At 51.8% G+C, this 26,410-nt stretch overlaps 2 protein-coding genes across 5 annotated transcripts in view; one reads left to right on the top strand and one right to left on the bottom strand.

The window, feature by feature from the left end:
• Positions 1–8,970, top strand: part of SIL1 (SIL1 nucleotide exchange factor) — a 100,074-nt gene extending 91,104 nt beyond the window's left edge. For all 3 annotated transcript variants that reach the window (XM_069773105.1, XM_069773104.1, XM_069773106.1), the window contains 3 exons: positions 3,739–3,835; positions 6,100–6,264; positions 8,496–8,970. In XM_069773105.1, coding sequence (XP_069629206.1) covers positions 3,739–3,835; positions 6,100–6,264; positions 8,496–8,846 — 613 coding nt within the window. In that variant the 3' untranslated portion in view covers positions 8,847–8,970. The remainder of the gene's footprint in view (positions 1–3,738; positions 3,836–6,099; positions 6,265–8,495) is intronic.
• An 8,432-nt stretch (positions 8,971–17,402) lies between these two features.
• Positions 17,403–26,410, bottom strand: part of CTNNA1 (catenin alpha 1) — a 120,193-nt gene continuing 111,185 nt past the window's right edge. For both annotated transcript variants that reach the window (XM_069772639.1, XM_069772640.1), the window contains exons 17-18: positions 21,992–22,126; positions 17,403–18,622 (exon numbers count right to left, since the gene is read on the bottom strand). In XM_069772639.1, the coding sequence (XP_069628740.1) occupies positions 18,335–18,622; positions 21,992–22,126 (423 nt within the window). In that variant the 3' untranslated portion in view covers positions 17,403–18,334. The remainder of the gene's footprint in view (positions 18,623–21,991; positions 22,127–26,410) is intronic.

Raw genomic sequence — 26,410 nt, forward strand, 5'->3', positions numbered from 1 at the left:
AAACTGGGGCTGTTTAGCACATGGGGGTTTCTCTTGGGAAGCTGCTTGAACCCCAGCACAATGCTTGTGTTGAGTCCCTGTAGCCTTATGGCTGTTCCTCACCCAGGTTTGAGGCTGGTTTATCTAATCCATTGAGCACACCCAAATCTCTGCCATCACTGTAGTTTCACGCGATGTCATTGTAGGCTGTATTGCACTCCTGTCCCAGCCTCAGAGTTTCATTTCGGTGAATTTCATTGCTGGTACCGCCATCCCCTTACATATTAGCAGATTAGCACAGGTTGAATTTCCCATGTGAGTGCTCCACAGTCTGTCTCATTGTATTTATTTTGTTCAGGCTGCTTTTCCCTGGGCTTGACAGTGTAATTTGTACAGATCTGTGCTGAGTTTTCCAAACCTTCAAATGAGCTTGTTTGTTAGCGTGAAGCCCGAACTATTGATAGTAGAGACATTAAACAACAGAAACATTGAGAAGTGAGCAACACGCCTACCATCCAGGAAGGCTTTCTAACCTCTAGAGGTGCTCCTTGGCAAAAGCTCCATGGTTCAGAGATTTTAATTAGATCTAATCCTCCAGGTGACCAACCAAGCATTAAAAGGCATACCAATTTTTCAGTTGCCTCCCTTGCTGTAGAGTTTTTATTATTTATTTTAGATAGATGTGACAAAGGAACTTGGATATCCCAAACTTAACGTTTTCCTTGAATGGCACTAAAGAGGTTTCTGGCATAGGAGATTCTCCTTTCAGTGCAGTTATACTCAGAAAAGTGCCTGCCTACAAGCTTGCTCTGTACTTACTCTGGTCTCCCTTGCCCAGAGTGAGTTGCATGTGAAATTTGGTCAGGTTTTTGGATCAAAAGTTGTATTTTCTGAGTGTCAAGAGTTGCCAGCTCCTCCTTGGGATCTGGAAATGCAGCTGGGGTTTCTCCCCCTCTCATTCACACTGGTCACGGAGCCCCGGCTCCGTTGAAAATGTGCGTGACAGCATGGCTGATGGTGTGCCAGGCAAAGCCAAACCTCTGTGCCGTGACTTCCCCTAGAAAAGCTCAAAGCAGAAACAAGCACAACCCTACCATACACAGACAAAGGCAGAGACCAAAGCTGTCATCGCTGGAAAAACAAAGCTGGAAAAAACCCTCCTTTTCCCCCTCCTACCTGGTTTGCAGCAGAGCTTGTCACAGCAGGAGGGCTATGTCTGTGCATCTCCTGTAGCGGCTGGGTGGGTTTCGGAGATGCGCAGGGCTGTTATCACAGCCCCAGCGGCTCTGCTCGTGTTGCCTGGCCTCTGCAGGAGAAGGTTTCATGCTGTTGTGGTGAGCACGGCTGTGCTCAGCCATCCCAGCTCAAGCACCAGCTGTGCCCAGCTCACTGCCAAGGGCACCTTCAGTGACCTTGGGACATGTATTGCTTCTCACTGCTGCATTTCCTTGCTGCCTTCTGGGTGTTGCGTCTCTGGACTCCCGAAGGAGTCTTATCACAAGCCCTGGATATATCTGGCTTATACATCCATCTGGACCGAAAGGAGGTGCAGGATTTGTGTACTTCTGTAGGGTAGTTGTTCCTTATCTCTGGCTCTTTTGAGGCGACGGTCACACTTAGCACCTTTCCGCCTGCTGGGGTATGTTAGACGGGTCTTCAGCCAACTCCCGAGTGCTCTGGGAGCTGTTTGTCCTCAGTTCCACCGTTGTACTCTTCCTATCTTTGCCCTGGGAGAAGCTGTTGAGGCTGGATGGGGTGCTGTGATGCTGCGGGGCTGCAGCACTGTCCCTGGGCTGTCCCTGTGCTGGAGGGGCCATGGCTGTCCATGTGAGTGCAGGTATGGCTGGAGATGAGAGCAGTGGTTGTCATCTGGAGGAAAATCACCTTGGGTCCAGGGGTTGCCTGGGAGCAGCTGACGGTTTTGGGACTGATGCTGTTTGCCTGCATTGACTCCTGACTCTCCAAAATCAAAGCCCAGGCCAGGCCACCAGAGATGCCATCGCTGCTCTGCAGGAAGAGGGGGTTGGCCAGGTGGGTCATTTCCCACCATATTGAGGGGGAAAATAACATCCTGTTGCTGCAGGAGGAGACTCTGCTGCACCTGTTGACATGGTGAGGATGGGGGATAAACACATCTTGGTACATGCATCAGGTCCCACCTGGACCCAGGCACTACCAGAAGCTGGTTTGCTCCCAGGGGTGCTGGGGCTACCGCAGTGCCAGCACACGGGGGTCTTCGCATGCACGTGTGGACCATGCTGTGAAAATCTCTTCTGCAGGAGGATCCTGAAGCTCCTGGGTTTGTACTTTCTCCTTCCTGCCCTCTCTGGGCAGGTCGCAGATGTCCCCCTCCTCAGCAGGGTGCCTGCCACAGCAAGCGGGTGACGAAGGAGAAATCAAAGGTGGCTTTCAAGAACCCCCATTTTCCTGCCTTGATGTCAGCCTGGTAATTGCAGTTGGGAACCCGCACACCAGATCTGCCACCTCTGAGCTGTGGATGACTCCTAATGGTGCGAGAAGCAAAGCCTGGATGGAGCAGGGAGGGTTGGAGACATTGCCCGGCACCTTGGTTGACATAGATGAGCTTAGTGTTTTGCTGTATTTCTGGGAGCCATGAGTTTAATTCAAAGCTGCTCCCTGCCCACATCCATTTGTCTTCTGTTTTTGTTTTTTTTATGACCCTGTCTGCCTCTGTCTCTCTTATTTCTTGGATGATGCTTGGCACTGGCTGCTCCAGCAGCCTTCTGGCTGCAGTAAGAGCTGTGTGTTTTGCTGTGGCAGGGATGCGTGACCTTTGTCTGGCCTCAGTGCAACTGCTGCTTCAAAGTCGAGCAAAGGCTGAAGTGCTGGAGCTCTTTCTCGGAGCACGAGACCTGGGATCAGGGATGTAGACAGCCAGTACGTTATGCTCTGACTGTGAAGGCCCTGCCAAAGAAGGGGCCTGTAGCATCTAACCTCTCCGCCACCTTCAAAGATGTACTGGAAGTGGATTTGCAAAGTGTCTGCATGGCTGAGTTGCCCCTGCCCGGGCAGCCGGTACCCAGGGGCAGCATGGACAGCAGGCAAGGTTTGTCTTCGTCTGCCTGTACCCGGGCCAGCTCTTCACATCCAGACCTGAAATTTTAGCCTGGTTCTTGCAGACAGAAGGATGCATTTAGCCATTTATATAGCCCTTGGAGAAAAGCACTTCAAGCAAGAGGTGTGTGGGTGGTGAGACGAGGCATAATTTGTGATTCAGAGGTGCTGGGAACAAGCAGGACCTTCCTCCAGGTGAGCTGGAGGGCTGGTCCTGCAGCACAGAAGCGTTTAAATAAATCAGCATGTTAACAGCAAGAGAGGAGTGGGAGAGAGGGGAAAAATGAGAGCCGAAATAAAAGGCTGTTAAGGAATAAATGGGATGCAAAGCGAGAGGATTAATAGCTGCAAGGGAAACCCAGGGGAAGGCTCCTTGCCAGGGGAGGACATGGGCATGTGATGGGGTGATGTGGACAGCCCAGCGGGCCCTTCCCCATCCGTGTTGCCATTGCTTCAGGCTGCATCAGTCACGTGCTGTGTTTGAGATGGCCTGCATGGCTTTGCACCTTCTCCATAACTGCAAACTGTGGTCGGTGGCAGCTGGAGGGGTTTGCTCTGGGGTCGGGCTGGATTGACACTTGTTCGTGTCCACTGCGGGGTGCTGCCCTAGACAGACCTGGAGTCTGTCCCACCCTGCCATGCCCCACTCTGTTGGTGACCTGCCCTTTGCTTTTTTCCCTGTAGCAACCCCAAAGTCCAGATAGAAGCAATCGAAGGGGGTGCACTGCAGAAGCTCCTGGTTATTCTGGCTACAGAACAACCCCTGGCTGTCAAGAAGAAGGTGAGCAAGTGGGGATGCACCTCTGGGTAAAGCTGCTTTTGTGCTGAACTCAATGCAAGTGCTCCTTAGGACATCACTGCCATCGTGAGAGTGTGGGACCCTGCGCTGGTCCCCATGCTGGGTGGGCTTTGCTCCCCATGGGTGCAGGACCACCCCCAGCAGCCCCGGCTGGCCGGTGCATGCTGGCCTCCCAGCACTGTTGGTCTTGCCCCCGTTGCCAGCAGCGGCATGAACAGCAGCTCTTCCAGCCCCGTGGGGGACAGGGCTCAGTGCTGCGGCTCCTCTGGGAGGAAAGGCGAGGGTCCCCGTGGCAGGCATAACCATCAGAGTCTAACAAACATGGGAGCTGACATTTGGAAGGAGCTAATTGCTGGAGCCAGCCCCGTGTCCTGTCTTTGGCGGTGGCTTTGGAGCAAGCCGAGCAGCACCGAGAGCCCCCAGCCAAATGTGCAGTGCTGTCTGTCGGGATGGGGGCTTCCTCACTGCCTCCCTCCCTCCCTCCTCGCTGTAATCCCTGGAGCATGAGATCTCATTACCCTTGCTTTAGCGTGTGATGCTCCCTCTGTTTACGGGCCATAAAATTATCTGGCTGCTCCTGAAAACCCAGCCCCATCGTTTAACACGGTGACCTCCTGTGAGAGGGGGTTCGGTGGGGCAAGGGAACCACCAGCTCCTTCATTCATCTTTAATGCACCTGCTGTTATGCAAACAGTGGCACACTGCCCGTGTTTTAATAAGCTCCTACAAACACATTCTCCTTTAGTCCATGGTAAGGGTCCTCCCGCTAGTGAAAGGCACGGGAGAGTTTGGGGAACTCCTTTGCTTTTGGCCACACGTGTAAGGAGGACCCAGCCAGAGAAGTGCACCACAGGATGCTCCATGCTCAGAAACTCCTCGCTGGAGTGCCCATGACTCAAGCCGGAGCTTGTTTTGGGGTGGGGAGGGATGGCTGGGCATGCAGAGGCCCTGACCAGCATCATTTCAACCCCTGGGTGGTTGGGTACAGGGCGATTCTTTCCAGTGAGCCTGAACGCGTCCCAGTGACAGCACCTGCAGAAGAGTGAAAGGGATGAGCTCAGTATCATCCACATTCACGTGTGACCTTACAAGAGTCTCTGAGGGTTGAACCCCCTTTTCCAGGAGGGCAGAGGTTTTTAATTTCCAGTTCCTATGCTGTGTATGGTCTCCCGTCTCCAGGCCAGGATCCCAAGGACAGGTCGGTGCCCCAGCCCCTTCCCACACTGAGCAGCAGCCCACAGCTCCCACTCCAGTGGGTTTTCTGCCCCGGCACTCACTGCAGTGTGCAGCAGCAAGGCCAAAAGTGCATTTCTTCCCTCCCCTGTCCTTTGGCCTATGGTTAAAAAAGGAGACGGAAACATCCTCCAATTCACCAGTGGCAGCTCGGAAGATGGAAAATAGAAACAAGTGGGACTGGGGAAGACATGGCTGTCAGCTCGGATCTGTCCGAGGAGAGCGGGGATGCACAGTCCACCTCGGTGCGCGGAGGAGCCGGCTCTAATCGCTGGCAGGCACCCAGATGAGCACCCCCATCCCCGCTCAGGCAGCAGCTCTGCCCCGGGCAGCGTCAGCCCATCCCCTCTGCAAACCGCGGTTGTCAAAACCAGAGGAGTGTAAGATTCAGTCGGTTGGCCCCTAATTGCCTCCTCGGTGTTAACCCCATGCCGCTCAAGGCAAGTGCGGGAGTGCTGGTGTTTCACTGGCGGTGCATGATGCTGCACTGTGACAGACCCTGTTTTGGGACTGTGTCCTCGGAAACATCATGATCTTGTCCTCCATCCATGTGGGTGTGAGGCAGAGGTGTCCTAATCGTCTTGAGGGGATCAGGCTCCGCTGAGCGGTGCTGGACCCCCCTTTGCCCTGTCCTTAGCCCGTAGCTGGGCTCTGTGCCGAGGACCGGTGGGGGCAAACTGTGAGGAGAAGCGATGGCATTGGGTCTGTTCAGGTGCTGGTCACAGGTCCCTCTGGGTTATCGTTCTAGCAAATGCGGTGACAGTCCGAGTTGGAGTCTGGGTGGAAGTCACCCAAGTTCAGGCAGCCTCACAGCGCCGGGGAGGGTTGGGATCAGGAGAAAAGGGGGCTCTTGGAGATGCTCCTCAGCAAGGAGAGGTTTGAATGCATCTGCCAGGGAGCTCTGCAAAAATGGTTTGGAGCGTTTCTCCCATCCCCGTGGGATGCCATGAAGAGAGACTGCACCAAATGCAGCGACTGTGGCCACTGTGCTGACGGACCTCTCTCCCCACCAGGCTCTCTTCGCGCTGTCCTCCATGCTGAGACACTTCCCCTACGCCCAGCAGCAGTTCCTCAAGCTGGGTGGCCTCCAGGTCCTCAGGAGCCTCTTCAGGCAGAAGGGGATGGAGACCCTCCACATCCGGGTGGTCACGCTCCTCTACGACCTCATCGTGGAGAAGGTGAGGATCCAGGAGGGAGGGGATGGGACCCGGCCAGGCACTCCCCACCTTCACCCCCTCACCGAGCCAAAGGGGCTGTCGAGCATCCTCACGGGACGAGGGTGAGGAGGGGCTGATCCAGCATCTCCGTGCTGTTGGAATGAGTTCCCTCCAGCCCACAGGCCACTGCTGTGGGGGACGAGTGCCCGGGAGAGCCCAGAGCATGCTTAAATCTTTATTTTTTCATTAAATCGCCATCGCCGTTTCCACCTGAGGGTGTTTAAATAACAAAATGGCAAGGACCTGACTAGGGAAAACAGGCACCGGACTGCAGTGAGCTTGGCTGCGGCATCCAGCCGCCGGCTGCCAGCCAAGTGCCCGGGGACCAGCCGCCGCTGCTGTGCCCCTGCCTGCTGGAGAGGCCCTTGCCTGCCTGCACGTCCCTCGCTGGAGCCAAACCCGCAACGTTAAGTGTTTTATTTTCAAATACCTTGGATTACTGCTGTAAATGTCAGTTTAAAACCCGTCTTTCCTTGCCATCGCTCGTTGTTTAGTCTGTGCGTTTCTCTTACTCCAGAGAATGGAAATTAAATCCACTTTCACTCAGTTTATAGCCAATTTGCCCTGCAGATTATTACTGCTGTAATACTTGGGTTTCAGGCACCACAGAGCAATGTCTGTGTTTTAAAACAGTTGTTTTCCAGGAGACTTTGTAAAGGTGCAAATTATTTTAGCAGGTCTGAAATCTTATCAGGTGCTGGCTTTAACACGCAGCAGTCCTGTCTGTCTGCTTGCATGGAAAGGGAGCATACGCGGGCATTTTACCTGAACCGTTCCTGTTCACTCCTGCTGCACGTTTTACGGCCGCCCCTCCAGCAGCCCTATCTGTTCCCAGCTCCGCTGTGGCTGGGGGCAGTCTGCAGGCTCGGCAAATTCTCAGGTTTATGTTAAAACAATGATTTTTTGCTGCCTTTCGGACTGGGAATGCCGTCTATCAATTCCAGCCGCTTCACGGAGGAGACGGGAGAGCCCTCGGTGCCTGGTGGGGAGGAGGGCTGTCTGAGTGGTGGTCGCAGATTTGGGGTGGGCTGGGCAACAGTCAGATTGGTTTGAAAATCGTAAACTGCCATCGGCAGCTCTCTGCGCTGAAGCACAAATTGCCAGGGCTCTGAACGGCTTTTTCTGCTGCCTTCTTTCCTTTTCACCCCAAATCCTGCCTGACCAGTGGGGATTTAGCAGGCAGCCTTCTCAGGGGACTGGGAGTGGGGACATCTCCTCGGTGTTGTCCCTCCTTGTCCACACTGTGTCCTGTAAATCAGTACAACCAAGCTCCCTGCAGCAGCCGCCCAGGGGACGACAGCAGTCTATTGCCAAGCTGATGAAGATGTCAGAGAAAATGTTATGGGTGCCCTCAGGGACCCAAGCGGCCCCCGGGGACAGGATTTCTGCTCACCAGCCTCGCAGAAGCCCTCACCTGCCTTCAGCAGTCCGGGGCGAGCAGCGAGCAGCTCTGTGTTACACAGAACTAATTAGTGAAGCACAGACAGAATAATTATCACAGGGGCCACCAACCAAGCTGGGAGGATCCACTGGGGGAGTGGAGCCTGTTTAGGGAATTTCACGCTATCAATAGCCACTCCACCACCCAAGCCCCAGAGGGTGTCAGGGTGGTGGTGGGAGGTTTTCCTTCCTCCTCCTGGCCCTGGTGCTGCTCAGGGCAGGTCTGTCGCTGGGAAGGGAGCCGGCAGCCCTGCCTGCCCCGGTCCCTGCGGGCACCATTCTGCTCTCGGCACCATCCCTGCAGAATTTCAGTATTTGGGGTTTTCTGGACCAGGCTGGGAGGGGAAGGTCTGGCTGTGGCTGAAGGAGACTGAGATCTCCATCTTTTTTGCAAGAGCAGCATGAAGCCAGGCGGTGGTTTGTTAGGTGCTGAAGGAGCCTGTCCAGCAGCCCAAAGCAGCAGACCCAGAGTCTTTACAGGTCTTCTGCTGAACGTCTTTCCCCTTGAGTCCCCTTTCAGGGCCATGTGGTACTGAAACCCCTGGTCACTGAGAGTTTTCCAGGGTGGGCAACCAGCTTCATGCATGGGCAACAGGGAACCGGGACACAACCTCGTCTTGGTTTTCTGTTGCAAGTCATTTTCCAAGGCAGGTGGTAGGGGGTGTGCGTTCTCCTCTCCCATGATGTGTCACCTCCTGGGAGCAGTTGCTTTCTGACAGGGATATTAATCTGTGTTCCACCACTTCCAACAGATGCTGCTTGAGGACTCGCAGCACGGAGATCAAATGGAAGAGAAAATCCAGCAGTACCGGCAAGTCAAGCTGGTCCCGGCGGTGGTGGAGCAGGACTGGTGCGTGGTTGTTTCCAACCTGCTGGCCATGCCGGAGCACGACACGCGGGAGAAGGTCCTTAAGATGGTCAGCGTGCTGATGGCCTTCTGCAAGGAGCGCTACCGGGGGGACCAGGCCCTCAGCACCACCCTCGGCCTCCTGCGCAGCGAGTACGAGGAGCTGGCAGCAGAGGAGCAGAGGGAAGGTGACAAAGAGGGCTATTTCAAGGAACTCCTTGGCTCTGTAAATACCATCATTCAGGAATTAAGATGAAAATAGCTGTAGATTCAGTCCAATTCCAGATAATTCAGGGCAACAGCGTGAATTTTGATGGCACCAGTGTAAATGCACTTTTGAATAAACTGCTGGACTAAATGAGATCCCACCACTGGGCAAATGTGCCAACAGCTTCATTATTAAAACATACGTGTTTGGGGGCATGGCTTTTTTTGCATGGGGTACTGCTGGAAAAATAGAGGTATATACTTTAGAGGGAATGAGGTGGACTCTCAGCTTACGTTGCCTCCAACCATGGTACGTTATGAGTGTTCTCAGTGTGTCTGCAGGCTTTATTTGGGGTGGGCAGGACTGAGGGATGTGGGACTGTCCTTGTTAGGCAGTTCTGCTGCACAAAGGGAAGCGTTTGTTCCCACAGCTCTGATCTGCCTTTATTCTTGCCTGGCAATGACCTGCGGTGTCTGTGATCTTTTATTTGCTTCTGTAGGATGCATCTCAGCACTCAGACAGCACCGTTTGCCTTTGGATTATTTTGCGCTTGTATGGGAGGATGGAGCGTCATTTCCTTGAAACGTTGGTTGGAGGGGCTTCCTGCAGGTCTCTAATCCAGCCTTCGCTCGGAGCAGGACTATCCCTCGGTCAAGTCAGTGTGGCCGTGAGCAGCTCGAAGAAGCCCAGCTCCACCACCCCCTCTGTGTAGGTCACGTAGCTCCACTGTGGCAGCTCTCCTGCAGCCCCTCTCTGCTTGGAGGCCAGCCACGTCCTCCTGGGCTGGGTGTCAAAACATCTATCTAAGCCATGGAACTGCTCCTGCCATCATAGGGGCAAACCAGCTGGTGAAGCAAGGCACGCTTTGCCCTACAACAAACCATTGAGTTTTTCTGCTTTTCTGTCTTGGGAGGTGGCTTCCAAGATGATCTCCAGGGAGTGAGGCTGGCCAGCCAAGGAGTTTTTGTCCATGATGTACAGCACGTTCTCCTTGCTGAGCTGGGCTGGGGCCTCTCCCTTCACACACCTCTTCCCATTGCAGCTTCTCCTCTCTCTCCTCTAGGCTCAGGTCCCCTTCCCCCATGAACCTCTTCTGAGGTCCTCCTCACACCAGATGGTCCGTTGGGAAAGATGTTCTGCCCTCTCCTTGTCGGGCTGATTCTCTCTCCCCACATCGTCCTTCCACAGGTGAGGAAGAAACCAAAGTCTTGCTCAAGGCTCTGGCTACCCAGCCCCTGGCCTGGAGATGACTGCCACCTCCTGCCATCAGCAAAGAAGATTATAAAAAATAACTTTATTCATTATTTTGCCTGTTTCATTAATTACCCCCTCCTTGTTCCGAACCCTTTTTGGGGAGGATTTGAGGGGTTTTTAAATAAAGAAATCAATTCTGTTTCCCACGAGTCCCCCTGTGAGAAACATGCCGAGTGGGACGCTGCAGTGAGCCCAGCGAGCTCCACGGTGCTGCCCCGTGCCGGGGCTGTCCCCTCGGCAAGGACAGGCTCGCCCGGGCCAGCGCTGGGGCTTTGGCATCATGGAGAAGTGGGCATTAAAGGCTCAGTGGTGGCCACTGATTTGAGAGCAGAGGAGAGGAAGGAGAGGAAGAGAAGAGCTCCACCATGCTGTCCTCTCCTGGTGCTGTGGCGGGGGACACAGACAACATTTTCACACCAGGCTTTTATCTTCTCTTGGCTGACACAGCTGGGGTGACCGGTGCCCTGCGTGGGGACTGTCCCCAGTGGTGCTGTTCTGCTGCGGGGGGGGAAGCCCCCACGCTCTGGGTCCTCGGGGCAGCCGGCAGCAGAGGTCAACCCCACCAGGAGTTGGGGTCTGCAGAAACAGAGCAAGCAGCGTGGTGGTTTGGGGGGGACGTGCTCGTCTCGCTCCCACCCTGCAGCTGCTGTTTTCCTACAGTGGGACGCTGGCACAGGGCTGAAATTCGGCGGCGGCCAGGTCCCGGCCACCGGCTTGGGCGGCTTCCAGCAGGTTCCCTGCAGACCCCTCTTCGAGGGCGGCTTTGGCAGGGGTGGCAGTGGCTTTTTCTCCACAGGCTTTGCCCAGCAGCGCGACGGGAGGCGAAGGCAGAGCGAGCGCCGGGCTGCAGAGCTTTCGGGCACAGAGCGATGCTGCGGCCGCCCCTGCACCGGCCGGCGTGGGCTGCTGGTGGAGCACGCTGAGCGTGCCCTGCTCCCGGCACGGCGAGGAGGTGATTAGTTATAATTCCTGTATTCACTTTCAGAATTGCTTTCTGGCAATAACAGGTATTTCAATCACTGCTACTCCTGCCGCTGGCTTAATGGGACCTGGGGGCTGCAGCACCAATGTTACCAACACAAGTGCAGAAAAATAAATTAAGAAAAAAAAAAAAAACACAAACACCCCCCAGCTGGTCCCCACCATCCCCTCAGCCCCAAGCTGGGGGCCAACGCAGCCTCACAGGGCTTTGCCACCGCCGGTGGCGTGCCCACGCAGCAAACACCACCGGGACTTTGCGAGGGGCTGCGTGATTTATGCCCCCCCCCCCGCTGCTAAAACCCAGACAGGCACCTCCCTGCAGCCAGCGCAGCCCTGCAGGCAATCGATCAGACTATTTCAAGGCTATTAGTCCTTCTTGATGCTAAAATATTTCTGGCTACTGTTTACAGCGTGTCAGTTGTCGCTGTTAAGTAGCGGGGCTAATTATAAATACCGATTTATTTTTTTTCTTGTCCTTCTCAGATTTCGATTCAGGCTGTTTTGCTGGGATTAAAAATGGTTTTTTGGTGTGTTTTTTTTTTTTTTTCTCCCTCTGAAATGCATTTCCCAGCCAGGCCTGCCAGGGTTTTGCTTTGTAGGTTTTAAAAAAAAAAAAAAAAAAAAAAAAATAAAAAAAAAAAAATCTGATTGCAATAGCCAGGGCAAGCTTGGGAAGGGGCTTTGCTGTGTGAAGCCTGACCCAACCCCCATCCCAGGCAATGCCCTGGGGAGGCAGGTCTTCAGCTGGGGAGCAGAGCTGGCACAGGGAGTATCAGAGCATGGATTTCTTCAGCCCTGCTTGCCCTTGTTGCTGTTTTGCAGCTCGATTTAATGAGGTAGGGAAGGTTTAACACCTATTTAAGGGCTGAGCAGGGAGAAAAACCAGCTGGACCAACCCTCCCTGGTCAATGCCGAAGCCAAAACCCCACTTCCTAATCCTAAATCTTAAAACTGCGACGTTCCCGAGCAGCAGCCCGTTTGGTGTGGGTGCTGGGACGCCTGGGTCGGTCGAAGGCGCCGGTGCCCTCGGACGCAGCTCTGCGAGGGGCTGGGACCACCGTGGGCATCTCCGCCGGGTCGTTCCCACCTGCCGCGGGGGTCTCGCGCCGAGGGCTGGCTCTGGGAGGGAAAAAAAACCCAGCCTGCAATTGCTTCTGGTCTCTGCCCTTCCAATTCCCCCACCATGTGCGGGTGAGGTGCTGCTGCGCGGTCCCGGCCGCAGCGCTGGGCACAGGGGTGGCACGTGTGGGTCTTGCTCTGCAGCAGCGGTTGCGGCTGAAGGGTCGTGATGCCCACCAGCAGTTCCCCTCATGCTGGCAGAGTAGTGCAGGTGAGGAAGCCCACAATACTAAAAGGAAGAAAGAAAGAAAGAAAAAAAAAAAAAAAAATCCTGGTATTGCTTCTCACAAATCCTTTGGAAACTCTCTGAAGATCCTTGCAGTGTAAAGACTTTTTTAGGTCCTTGGACAACGCTGCTGCACAGTGACGTTCACATCCAGCAGCTGTGTCCAAACCCTGTGTCCCCCCTGCCCAAAGGGCTCTGTGCTGTGGGGGGATATGGGGGCACAAGAGCCCCCCCACTGCCTGGGGCACCCCCACAACAGTGCTGGGGTTTGCTGGAGCTGCCCCCAGTCCCTGCAGAGCACGGCAGCCCCTTGACTCTGGGGCCAAGGTATTTTGGGGAGACGGTCGCATTGGGGTGGGGGTGTCACCAGTGCTAGCTGGGCAGTGTCTCTGCCTGACACCCCCGAGAGCTGCTGTACCACAGCCAGCCCTGGCAGGACCTTTGCACTGGGGGGGGGGGGGGGGGGGGGGGGGGGGGGGGGGGGGGGGTTGAGCTGCTAAAGGCCATCTCGGCTCTTACCCAGAGCCGTTGCACCCCCATGGCCCTGGCTACTTGTCATATTAAGAGAGCCCCCCCCCCCATGCCTCCTCCCAGCTGGGGGGGGGTCCCCTGCGGCCGGAGGTGGGGGTGTCCCAGCTGTGCTGGGCTGCAGAAGCCCCTGCACTAACTGCTCCCAGTGTAACTCCCTTTTTGGTGGCTGAATACAACAAATGAACACAAATTACCTGGAAATACTGAGCACGGTATGTGTTAAATAAAATAGACAATGACCCAGGCAGTTCAGCTCTGGCAGGCCACCACCCCCCCAGCCCTCTGCAGCAGTCTCCCTCTCAGGCCCGAACTGCTGAGCCAACCCCCCCTTTACCAAAGCAGCCCCCCTTTATCAAAGTCAAGGCAGAGAAATCCCTCCCTCCCTCCAGCGCCTGGACACCCCGGGGATGAGCACGATGCAGGCGGGAGCAGCAGAGCTGGGGGTGGCCGGCACTGTGGGTGGCTCTGCTCCACGTCGGGGGGAGGGTGACCATGGGGGTGCCCCTGGGCTGTAGCACCCAGGGCTGGGGCTGCTGTAGGTGTCGGGGACCTCCACGTCCAGGCTGTTGGGTTCTGTCCCTGCAGGGAGCAACCAGACTGGTGCCGGGGCAGTGGCGGGGGGAGGTGGTGGTGGCAGCCACAGAGTCTCAGGGGGCACCGAGGGCCACGGGTGAACCTTGGGGGGCTGCAGCCCGAAACAGGGGCAGCCTGCCCTGCCCTGCGCATCCCTGCATCCTCGGAGGGTGATGGAGAAGCGCAGGCGAGCGCTGGGCTGATTTCCACATCCATAAATGCCAGCCCAGGCTGGTGTCCCCGCTAATGACAGGCTTGTTCCCAAAATGGCATTGCTGGTCTGCAGCCCAGCGTAATGACAGGGCTGCTGCCCTGCTGCCCGCCTCTCCCTCGGCGGCTGCGGGCAGGATAGGGACCAGCCCGTCCTGCCGAAGTCGCAGGGCTCAGCCGGCCCAGCCGCGCTGCTGGCGGCTCAGGGCGCGGGGCATCGCGGTCACATCCCACTGTGGTGATGCACATCCCGCTGACCCAAATTCCCGCAGCATGGCACAGCACCTTTGCCCACTGCTATGCCCGCCACAGCAGCTCCCCCGCACCACGGTCCTGGCCCAGAGAAAGCCGGGACTGGAGGGGTCCTGGGGCAGATGGAGACCACAGGTAGGGCTCACTGGACCATGCACTCTGGCAGGGGAGGAGGTGGGATGGGCACTTTCGTCCTTGACTTTGGAGATAATGGGGTCCCTCTGCCCCGCTCCCTACAGCCCCAAGGGGGGGTAAGGCATTAAGCAGCAGTCTGTCCGGGCTGGCATCGCGCACACGGCCAGGCCAGCAACAGCATTATTTCCTCTTGCACCCACAAGAGCATCAGGAAGGTCGTGCTGGCTCAGCCCAAGCCCCCCAACCCCAAATCCTGGCATGTGGTGGGCAGAGAGGGGGCTCAGAGCAGAGACCAGCGGCTGTGCTTCCCTATGCTGCTCCAGCCTCCAAAATCCACAGCACAGGGAAGTCCCGAGCCTTCAGCACTGGAGTACCTGATGTGCCTTCGTGGATTTTTCCTTCTCCCACCCAGTTGTTGGGGGTTTTAAACCCACACACCGCTCACCACCCACTCTGCTCTCACATGTAATTGCGTATTTGAGGTTTGGCCACCTTGGCTTGTTTTGAAGCTTGTGCTTGCTGCTGCCCATCCTACTGTTAGAAAACGCACCTTAGGGTGCTTTATTCCCTTCTCCACACCCATCCCATCCTACCAGTGGGGCCGGTCTCCGAGCCAGGCAGCAGCAAAGCTGGTCTGAGTGAAGGGAGAGTGCTGAATGGAAAAGGCATTCGTTAAACAGCATTAAACCTGGGCGCAGAAACCTTCACACACAATTAAAGCAGCATAAATTCAACGTGGCTTGATTCACCACTGAATTGAATTAAGAGCACTTGAAATTTGGAATAAGACTATCTCCTGGGGATTTAATGTGGTTTAACTAATACACTTCAAAAGAACATGCAGGTTTATCTTTCCTGAGCATCCTTGCGCAGCCAGGTCCCTGCTCCCAGGGCGGGCAGGAGGGCTGCAGGGCTGGTGGGCTCGGTCCTGGCCTCACTGGGTGCTGCCATCCCACGGCAGTGCAAGGAAAACCCCAAACCCTTCCCGTTCAATAACTATTTCCATGTGTTTCAGGCAGTGACCGGGGAGCAGCCATGGCCCAGAGGTCCCACAGCCCTCCCCTGCCCAAAGCTGCTGTGGGTCCCCTCTGTCCCAGGCCCCCGGAGCCCCGTGATTTCTTCTCCTGTTAATTGGAGAGGGACACTGAGCAGCAGGGGAAGGATGGGAGAGGCTCTGCTCACTGCCCACCATCGGGGAACGCGTGCTTTCCCACCTCATACCCACACAGCTTTTACAACCCGACACAGTCGCGCTCACTCCCTTGCGGTAGAGGAGAGCATTCCCCTCCAGCAGCCACAGCAGAGACCAACTGCACAAGCCCTTCCCCAGCGCTTAATTACATCAAGCAGTAATTACTGTAATTCTTTTCAATTGGCGCTCTAATAAAGTTACAGCTTCACTCGCATCCGGACCCCCCTCGCTGTGCAGCGCAGCGCCGCTGCCCTGAAGTGTCACTGCCGGTTTCACACGGGAGGTTTTGATTAAGACTGAAATTATCTGACACATCGGGATCAGCGTATTTACATTTTTTTTTTTTAAACTACTGAGCCACCCACTCGCAGGGCCTCAGGTCCAGCGCTGAACAAGCCGGAGGCCACATTGCTGCTTCACTTGGGGCAACACAAGTAGGCGCCGGTGCTGCTTCTGTGCCGGCTCCTGCTGAGCTACCAGGAGTCCGGGGTCTGCTCTGAAAGAACAAATTGCCGCTTACCGGCCCTCCTCCAGGCCCACAAGACCAGCCTTCCGTCTGCTCGTACAAACGTAAAAAGCACCGTCCACCCCTGCCGCGTCCTCCCTTGCAGCAGGCCGCCCCATCCGTTTAACCAAGCTCACCCACCTGACTGATGGAGCCCGTTTGTAGAGGCAAGACAGAACTCACCCTGGGTTTGGAGCAGATCTTCGCTGGGCCAGCGTCCATAGCACCCGCCCGCAGACAGGGCTCGTCCTGGTGAGCAGCAGAAGCGCAAGTGTCAATAACCACGTACCAGCTATTTATGCTGCAGCACAGAAACTGAAAACTGGATTTAATATGACACTAAATCCTCCCTCTGCTTTGCGGAGACACAGTTTTTCTTTCCCCCCAGCCACTTGCGGATGCATCCCTAACCAGAGCAATTAAGTTACAGCCATTAACGATTTACCTTGATGCACCTCTCCTCCACAAACCCAAACGCAACTCTCAGAGGAGCAATTCTTGGATAAAAAGGAGCTTGGGCTGTCGGCCCCCCGTCCCCCCTCGCTGCCTCTCGCAGCCAAGAGGCACCAGCTTCCCTCCCACCTCCTGCCTCCCAGCTGGGTTTTCACACCAGCCTTCATCAGGTGGAACCATATTTTAATTTGTTTGCCAACTTGATACTCAAAGTTTTTAGCATAAAATAAACTAACATTTATTTAAAAGCTAAGTACATACAAAATTTCTCTGTACATCTTAATATATGGCTTGTTTTATAAAGCTCATTAATAGATTGCATTCTGGGGGGAGTAGCATATGTATTTTGAAGAAAACCACTGAATAGCCCAGGGAATGTAGCCTTTAAGACAACTATATTAATACCAGGAGAGAAAAAAAACCCCCAACCATATTGTATAAAAGCAGTTCATAATTATATATAAAGCAAGATCTACAGCTTATCTATGACATTAACCCTTGAATGTCAGTGGAAGCAGCGCATTAGCTTGCCCTTCAACAGATGCCTGATTAGATGTTAAAGGTGTATGAAAACAGGTAGATAATTCAGTTGTTTATTATCTGTACTCAAGAGGCTAAAATGCTTGAAAGCATAATAAATTTGGCAAAAATATCCCAAGAACTATTTAGCTTAATTCTGATCAGCATTTTGGTAAAATGACAGCAATAACCTTGATATAGTAAATTATAAGCTGATCAAGCTAAATAAAATTATAACATAACACTGCCAAGGCTCGGCTCTAAAATTTAGGTGCGGTTTAAAACATTTAACTACAGAACAGGCTGCTTTCCACTTTAATGAATGCTTTACAGAAACAGCAAACGCAACTTTGACCTGCGCAAGAGCTTCTTCTCGAATACTGGACTTTATTGGTAAGAGTAAAACACACTGAAATTCATAAAATTTAAATAAGACAGCGAAATTATACCTCGTAGCTATAGTTATCACAAATAATGTATAGTCTAAATTGCAGCCTGAGCAAACACTATTTGCTGGGTGCCTTTGGAAGCCCAAGGCAGGATGCAGAGCAATTATGAGAAATGAGTACAAAGCCGATTTGCATCTGAATGCCGGGGAGGGGGTGCAGGGGCGGCTGGGAGCCCACTCCATTCACAGCACCACAATACACCAGCTGGTAAAAGCAACTTTATTAGTGTCCCGCAGCAAAATACATTAGTAATTTGTAACCAGGCATTAAAATTCCCGTCCGGTGTCATACAGAAGTAATCAGCCGCCTCCATGATTGTACGTTTTACTGGATTTGCTCTGGGTGCTCCCCCAGCAGAGGTGCGGGTGAAACCCCCTCCGAAAAGGCTGGCGGCAAAGTAACCCACCAGCGCTCTGTACGCCGGGCACGCGTGGAAATGACCTGTCAGGCAAACAGCTCCAACGCAGCCCAGGAAAAGCAGCATCACATAACCAACGCACCACCAAGGACATCTCCGAACACGACCCCCTCCCTCTGCGACCCCAGGAAAACCCAACCCAGGCAAGGGTATATAGTTTTTCCAGGTATTTTCCAGTTGTGGTCGCACCTGTGGCAGTGCAGCTAGTGCCTGCTGTATCTTCATACTCCTTTGAGTGTACAGAGCTTGTTCCCTGTCTGCCCCAACAGCAGGAATATACTAACACATACAATACTTTAATTTTTTTTTGAGTGAGAAGATCTAATTTTCCTCTCTTGATCACAATGAAAAACTGCAGTCTCCAAGTAGCATGATTCAACTATTAGTGTTAACCATTAGTGTTACTGTAAAATCCTCTTTGGTTATAGAATATTTTATTTAAAGCAAGATTATACAAAACAACTTTCTGCTAGAAATACACCCCTGAAATCTAAAAGCAATCTAAATTAACACACTTCCGCAGGCTGAAGCTATATTAATAGGACTTATAAATTTGAGTTTTTCCCCACGTAATCTAAACAAAGTTATCAAAATTATATTAAGTAAATACATTTTGAGGAATAGTAAACTTTTGAAAAATCCTTAGAATATTAAAAGTAGAGTTCTGGAAGTAGCAGTAGTGGGCTAGAGAAAAAAATAACCAAGACAGAGACCTCTCTTTAAATACTCTCCATTGCCTTGAATTCACTGAGAGCCTGCACTGGGTTAACGTGTTTCTTCTGGGACGCTCTCTTGATTTTAGTTTGGGTTTCATCTTGTTTCTCCCTCTTGACCAGGGGTTTCTTCTCCGGAGCCTTCATCTTCCAAGAGACGGCGGGAAGATTGAGCGAAGCCATGCCCTGGGACTTCTGGTACTTGGTCGACGCCACATAGGAAGCCTTCACAGTTTGCACCACCGCGTTCATCAGGTTCTTGGCTGCTTGGATAAGAGACATAGCACTGTCCACCTGCCAACAGTAACACACGTGTTACATGCCATCACAACCACACAAATACAGCATTCCAGAAAACACAACAAAAGCACTCAAAACCTGATTTTTCTGGGTTTTCTTTTGAAATCTGAAGTTCCAAATTCGAGGTGGTATTTTTCTTTGGACACTAAATGGTAAAAACCCAACTTGGGCTACCAAAAATTAAAAGTGCAACACTTGCCCATGATCCTTTTCCATATTAATGGCAATCGAAAAGATTTGTACTCTGCTGTTTGCTTTTGTGACTGTATTTGGTTTGCATGGCAAGGTTTTGGTAGTGGGGGGGGCTATGGGGGTGGCTTCTGTGAGAAGCCACTAGAAGCTTCCCCCATGTCCCACAGAGCCAATACCAGCCGGCTCTGAGACGGACTCGCCACTGGCCAAGGCCGAGCCCGTCAGCAACACTGGTAGCGCCTCTGGGAGAACGTACTCAAGAAGGGAAAAAAAACTTGCTCAATTGCAGCAATGGGAGAATATGTGAGAGAAACAACCCTGCAGACACCAAGGTCAGTGAAGAAGGAGGGGGAGGAGATGCTCCAGGTGCCAGAGCAGATTCCCCTGCAGCCCATGGGGAAGACCACGGTGAGGCAGGCTGTCCCCCTGCAGCCCAGGGAGGTCCACGGTGGAGCAGATCTCCACCTGCAGCCCTTGGAGGACCCCACGCCGGAGCAGGTGGGTTCCCGAAGGAGGCTGTGACCCCGTGGGAAGCCCACGCTGGAGCAGGCTCCTGGCAGAACCTGCGGATCTGTGGAGAGAGGAGCCCACACTGGAGCAGGTTTTCTGGCAGGACTTGTGACCCCGTGGGGGACCCACGCTGGAGCAGTCTGTGCCTGAAGGACTGCAGCCTGTGGGAAGGACCCACGTTGGAGAAGTTCATGGAGGACTGTCTCCTGTGAGTGGGACCCGATGCTGGAGCAGGGGAAGAGTGTGAGGAGTCCTGCCCCTGAGGAAGAAGGAGCGGCAAAGACAACATCTGATGAACTGACCCCAACCTGCATTCCCTGTCCCCCTGTGCTGCTCTGGGAGAGGAGGTAGAGAAAATTGGGAGTAAAGTTGAGCCTGGGAAGAAGGGAGGGGTGGGAGGGGAAGGTGTTTTAAGATTTGGTTTTATTTCTCATTATCCTACTCTGATTTGATTGGTAATAAATTAAATTAATTTTCCTGAGTTGAGTCAGTCTTGCCTGTGATGGTAATTGGCAAGTGATCTCTTCCTGTCCTTATCTCAACCCACGAACCTTTGATTACATTTTCTCTCCCCTGTCCAGCTAAGGAGGAGTTCTACAGTGGCTTTGGTGGGACCCTGGTGTCCAACTTCAGCTTCAGCACATGGCAGAGATGAAGAGCCAAAAATGGGGCAGTGTGGAAGAGAGAGAAGAGGACCACTGAGGTGACCTCAGCTGGGACCCCACTGCTCCAGGGTGCCAGTGCCCCGCACTGCATGGGACCTCTGGCTTGTGAATGCCAACCAGTCTGGGGCAGGGTTGTGGTCTTGGGCAGGGTTTCAGCACCTCTGCTCAGCTTACACAAGAGCTGAGCTGCCTCTACACACTTAAATTCCTGTGTTGTAGACATCTAAGGAAGGTCTGGGGGAAAACTGCGAAGCCATTTCTTGTCTAGCAGCAAACCAAGTTGAGCAGGGGGGTGGTTGCTTTTCTTATGGTGCTGGTACCTTCCTTTCCATCACACTGTGTTTTGAGTACCACAACGGCAGGTCGGATCCATGCCCTCCAGCAAACCAGTGTAATCTGCTTTCCTCACCCCAGTCATCATGCTGGAAAACACTTTCATTGCATTTGACTATTTCCATAAATCTTCACAGCAGGAAGAATAACATTAAATGCAATGAAAGCAAGGAGGTACTTTTCTAAATGAATTGTCAGATTGCTTAGGGTGCAAGCTCTTACTGCCTTGGTTATAGCTCTGCTTTCACAAAACTTCTGTGGTATGTGGATGGTGCAAGATGTTAACACTGAGAAGAATTTTACTTTTAGACAGGTGAAGTTCCTGGACTGGCAGAGGTCTTCATGTGACAGAAGTTTAACAATACTACTGGCAATATTTAGCCCCAGTAGACAGACTCCTGGAGAACAGATGAAACCAGGAGATTAGACTACAGATGCCAGCCTGTTCACGTAACTAATTTATGGCAGAAGGGTATGTAAATTCTGAAGACACTGAATAACTGCATTACTGGAGTACGTATTATTGCATAATGACACATCTACTTCTTTGACAGCATGATGCCTTCAGCCTTCCAGCTAATAGGACATCAGGCATGCAACAGAGACACACAGCAACACGTTTCATTATATCTCATCACTTGGCTCTGCTGTGCTGGAAATCCGAGCATGTGGGACTGGCAGCAGTGGGAGGTGCAGCAGAGAAGCCCATCTCCCCTGTGAAGGTGCTAAGCTTATGCAAGTGTGGTTCATCACCACCACTGCTTCTGCAGCAGATTGCTGCAGACCTTCCACGGCTACTGCTGTCCCAAAGCACTCATTCTACAATTCTAGTTTGTTTGCAGGGGAAAAGGATGTGCTAATAAGTTTAAGCACTTGAAATATCTAAGTGGCAGAAGGTGGTAAGATTTTTTTCCATTTGCTTTTAAGGATTCAGATAGCAATATTGGACTATCAGCCATTTCTGTCCCTTCTTCAAACCTCTTGCCTCAGTCATGACATGGATGTGCAAAAGCACCAGTCCAGGGCAAGGAAGAATATGCCAGAAGAAATTAAGAATTTAGCTCCACTTCCCTCCCCCCAGATATCCGTCATACAGATTCCTCTTAGAGGAAGCATTTCATGAACCACAGTGAAAAAATTATTTGCTAGGTAATGGCTAGAACAAGGAAGCAGGCTGGCCTATGGCAGCTTTCAGCTGTCATAAAACAGAGCAGCCACTAAAAATCCCTGCACTCTTCAGGGCACAGCTATTTTGAAATATTAACATCCCTGGAGCATTGCAGGGCCCCAGCGTGTTCCAAGGCTGTGCAGAGACATGGGGTAGGTTTAGCTATGCTGATTGAAGTGATTTAACCTCACTAAGAGTGAAGAGCAGTCTGGAAAAACAGTACATTACACAAATGTAAAGTGAATCTGTCTACACTGTTGAGTAGGGAAAAGTGAAGTCTGTATTTTCCCCCGTTCAAACAGTAAGCGTTTCCTCCAAGAACAACAAGGCAGTGCAGGCAGTATTATAAACTCTGCATACATTAAAACTTTGATTGAATGCTCCAAAATCTCTTGTCTATATTCTGTAATGTTTAGCATAAAAGCTTAGCTTGGAATAATTGTTATCCCTGGAAGAAAAACTGCACAAACCGGACATGTCATAGTTCATACATACCCCAGACACAACCAGCTCCCCTCCGAGGTTTTGAACTTCAGCCTTCACTTTGCTACAGATGTTCAGCTGATGGCAATACAGCGCGATGCGCTGCAGGTAAGCTAGGAGGTCCTGCTTGCATGCAGAATCAGGGCACTGGAAAAACAAAGGTGAAGTTTTACTTTGCAATCACGAAAACTGGAACAGAAATCATTTAGGGAGAAACCAGACAACTCCGTTCTGTAATAGTTAATGTGCGCCAGAGATCGTGCCCCTTTCTGTTGAGCTTTGGTTTTCAAAGACAGCTGAGCGATACATGAGCATCACTAAATACATATTAAAAACCAGAAGCAATAAACACAGGCTATCAGAACACAGAGGCAGCCGCTGGACAAAATCACCGGGGCTCCTTTCAGCTGTGCAGCTGTCCTTGAGCTCCCTGCGAGGAGGAGGAGGAGGGCGGCTACCTAACCCTTCCAGAGCAGACTTGTTAACTATAAAAGGTCCTCCCTGCACACTGCACAGGACACAGCACCAATGATTTGACATCCAAGATCTCAAGCTGCAACTAGCAGATGTTACCAAATCCAGCCTCAATTCTCAATCTTGTGTATTTTAAGCTAGGAAATGATAAACCCAACAGTTACTCAATTATATCCAGCAAAGTAGATATTTTCCTGACTTCTGCTCCCATTTCTTAGCAGTGTGGAAACTAGATTCCTCACCAGGCATGAAATAAAATTTTTAAAGTGCTTGCTGAAGCACTCATCCGTAAGATAAAAGTAACTTTTTCAGCTTTGCAATTGAAAGACTACATAGGTACCAGAGACTGCAGTGCAGTTCAGAAAGCTGTTTTCTCAGACAGAAACGAAGGGCCATCTCTTGCTTTGCAGAGCCAAGCGGCAAGATGATTAATGAGCCAGTCTCACACTGGATTTCAAAACAAGAGGAGCCCTGCTGAGGGGCAGCCACAGTCCAAAACGGGATCTGCAAGCATAAGACAAAAAGGCTACGGGAAGCCTTTTACTACCCATGCCAGTCTTGCAGCATCTTCAAAACCAGCAGCGAGCACGGTGCCCAGCATCGCTTCTCCAAAAAATAACAGGCCATCTCGGGTCTACTGGCACACTCTGGCTGCATGAAGACTAGTGAATAAAGCAGCTGCCATGCATTGAACTCCACAAACCCTTTTCCCACCAGGCTCTCATGCTGCTGATGAATAAACCCAAGGGCATACGTGCCACGCTCCTGCCCAGCGCATGCAGCACTAGCAGGGCACCTATGGCTGCCTGCACCCCACTGTGGGGCACCAAACGTCTCATGACTGGGTCAATATCCGTGGAGGCTCTGACCTCCAGACGTTGCCAGTGATGCTGCAAGCAGTGTCCAAGACGGCAGATTTTAAACCAGTCCGGATATATTCATAATGGCAGAAGCTATTGCAATAGGGATGCAGGAGATATATGGTCCAACAGGTCATGTTCTGGTGCCTGCAGGTGAGGACACCACACTGGCAGCATGTACATTTCTGACCAAAGCAGCAAGTTTAGAGCTGGCTGTTACATGCACACACAGGACGCCTATAGCTTCAATGTCCACAGGTTTTACATTGCATTGTGTCAAACACACCATTGCTTAATCCCTGATCTGAACCCCAGACCAAGTGTGACTAGTTGCACTGCCCTGCAAGCTCCCATACTATTTCCTCCTCTGAAACGGCTACTTTGCACATCATCTTCTCACCTTCCCACCAAGCATTCACAGGTCTCCTGGACAAAACCAGTATCAGACTCACAATGATTCTTAAGTTTTCTGCTCTAAGGCAGGCAACATTGTACCCAGCATTATTTCACCTCTAGCACTGTTCCAGCAGATCAGAAATTCAACTGGCATTAACCAGGGACAGGACTAAAGGCAGACCCTGCAGTGATCTCCATCCTTCTTAAGACAGCTGCACTCCATCCAGAAACTCATAGTCCTGGTACACAATTCCCAGTCACTAAATGCAGGCTTTCCAGCATGCCATACACACGCGCACTCACATACGAAATCCAAATGCTTTTCCCTGGCCCCACAGCTTAGCTTGACAGCAAGCAGGGCATACCACCCTCCACTTCTCCCCTCCAGGCAGTGCGTTAGCTGCAGGTCTGCCTGACCAGCCGCTCATCCTGGAGAAGCCAGCCACCGGCTGTCTCCAGACAAGCACCAAAAACTCCACAGAAACCACGAGCGGCCACAGTGATTTACCAGTGTTAGACGTGACAAGGAGAGAAGAGTCTTGCCCTAAGCAGCATTCGCTTCTCTTCACCCAGCACCTGCTTGCTCTTCCCACCGACCAGACCCTGAGATTCAAAGGTCTGCAGTCTGCGAGAGCTCTTCTTGACACACCTCTGGCTCACAGCAAAATCCCATTTCATCTAGTACTCTGATCCTGTACACTGGACCATCAAATGAAAATTCATAATGGACATGGTATGATTTGGAAGAATAATCTTAAATGTGGCACCAATTTACTACTTAATGCTTCAATCAAGCTCAGGTTTATTGCTTACGGCCACACAGCCTCTCGTCTCCTTTCAGAGCAAGGTAAAAATCCCCTCTTGGGTGTCAGCAGTAGGGTCTGAGCCCTAATTCTCACTGCAGACCTTCTCTCCTTAGCTACAAGATCAAAGTAGGAACCAAAGTTTCCCTGTATATAAAAGGCACAAAAGGAGACTGCGTCAGAACAGATCATCATGTTGCACAAGCAGTGGTGTGCAAACAGGGGGTCACATTCACATGGAGCAGTTGCTTCCCACAACAGTAACTGATCTGCCATAACAGACATTCAACTCTGAAAGGAAGGTGAGTGTAGCTAATACGTACATTTGTTTTTTCCAGGGCCAGAACAAGTGGGGTTTCTAAGCCAACGTGGTATTTCAGCACAGCAGAGATAAAAAAGCTGTACTCTATGTTGCTTATAGAGATGCCTCTGTATGGCAGGCTGCTGAGCTGTGATCTAAAGCAGCACACGCACATACACACAATGCACTATAACAGGATTTTTGGCAAGCTAGGACAAGCATATCAGGCTGCGTGACACAGGCTATGGAGATCTGGATGGCTTTATGGATATCCGACCCGGTGTGACCATAAACTAACAGAAATCACCTTCTTAGTCCCAAGGAAAGTAACGACAGACCCAAAGTATCTACAACTCTTACATAGGCATGTTGCTTCCATCAGTGAAGTGAAAACTGTGAATAATGAAGCAGCAAAGCATGCAGGTTAATTTTTTAAGCTAATCAATATTAGTCAGCAGTACAAGATGTTTTAGAGAAAGTCCACAAATAGCATTGGCCAAAGAGCTAATGAAAAGCTGAAATTACCATTTTGGAAAATGCTCTCCATCTCCCAAACAGCTCATCTAACAAAGCGAACGAGCAGCACAGCAGCAGATTGAATTGAATGTTGACAAATGCACAATACGGCACGTCAGAAGGACCGCTAAGCAATTCAAGGTGCTTTATGGGTTGTGAGTTTATGGAAACCATTTAAGGAAATACACTCTCAAGGAAAGAGGCTGCTGCATGTTTACCAATGGCTGAAAGAGGCAGCAAAACATTAGTGGGGGAAGCAGTGGAATAGGAAATATTATTCGGTTGTATATATCAACATGACATGAGTTGGAAAACCACATCCTATACTGCGTGTGCTATTTCTATGAGCAGAAGAGAGAATTCAGTTCAAAGACAGATGATGTTTAAATAGAGATGTAACACAAGATAAAAATGAACATCAACAAAATGCACTGTGGATGCCTGTATGAGCCCTGTCCCTTCCTACACCAGAAAACTCAGATAACCAAAAAACCCAAAAGGCAACAATTTCAACACTGATTAAGAAAGATTATATTATTGTATTGACCTACAACAGGCACAGACACAAAAAAAATCCCCGTCTGCAGAGCTAGCTTGGGAGGATTCCCACAACACAGTCACAGCAAATAGCTGCATTGTAGACAGAAACAAATGTGTGTTGGGGGACACCTCCACCTCCCCAAACCCCCCCAAATAAGATGCAGCCACAGACTCAGTGGTGGTTGTTGGCAAAACCTAAGCTGGCTGGTCCAAGTCAAATCCAGGATCCATCCTGGACAGAGCAAACATGCACACACATTTGCTTCCTACCGCCCCAGTTGCGCCTGCAGAGAAGCAGAATCACCTTTTTCTCCCTTTTTGCAAAGAAAAGGGGCAGGGAAAGACAGAAGAGCTCTCCCATGGTGCGGGCTGATTAAAACAAGCACAAAACCTTCATCCCCATGCGTCTGGTAGGTGTAAGCAAGCAACCACAGAGACTTTTCTTCCTCCCGCTGTATCCCCAGTTTAGGGTATGAACACTGCTGTAATAATAATTCACAATAAAATGCCCCCGCCAGCCCTATGTAACAGCTGGGCTCGG

This window comes from Haliaeetus albicilla, chromosome 27, assembly GCF_947461875.1.
Source record: "Haliaeetus albicilla chromosome 27, bHalAlb1.1, whole genome shotgun sequence".
NCBI classification, from domain to species: Eukaryota; Metazoa; Chordata; class Aves; order Accipitriformes; family Accipitridae; genus Haliaeetus; species Haliaeetus albicilla.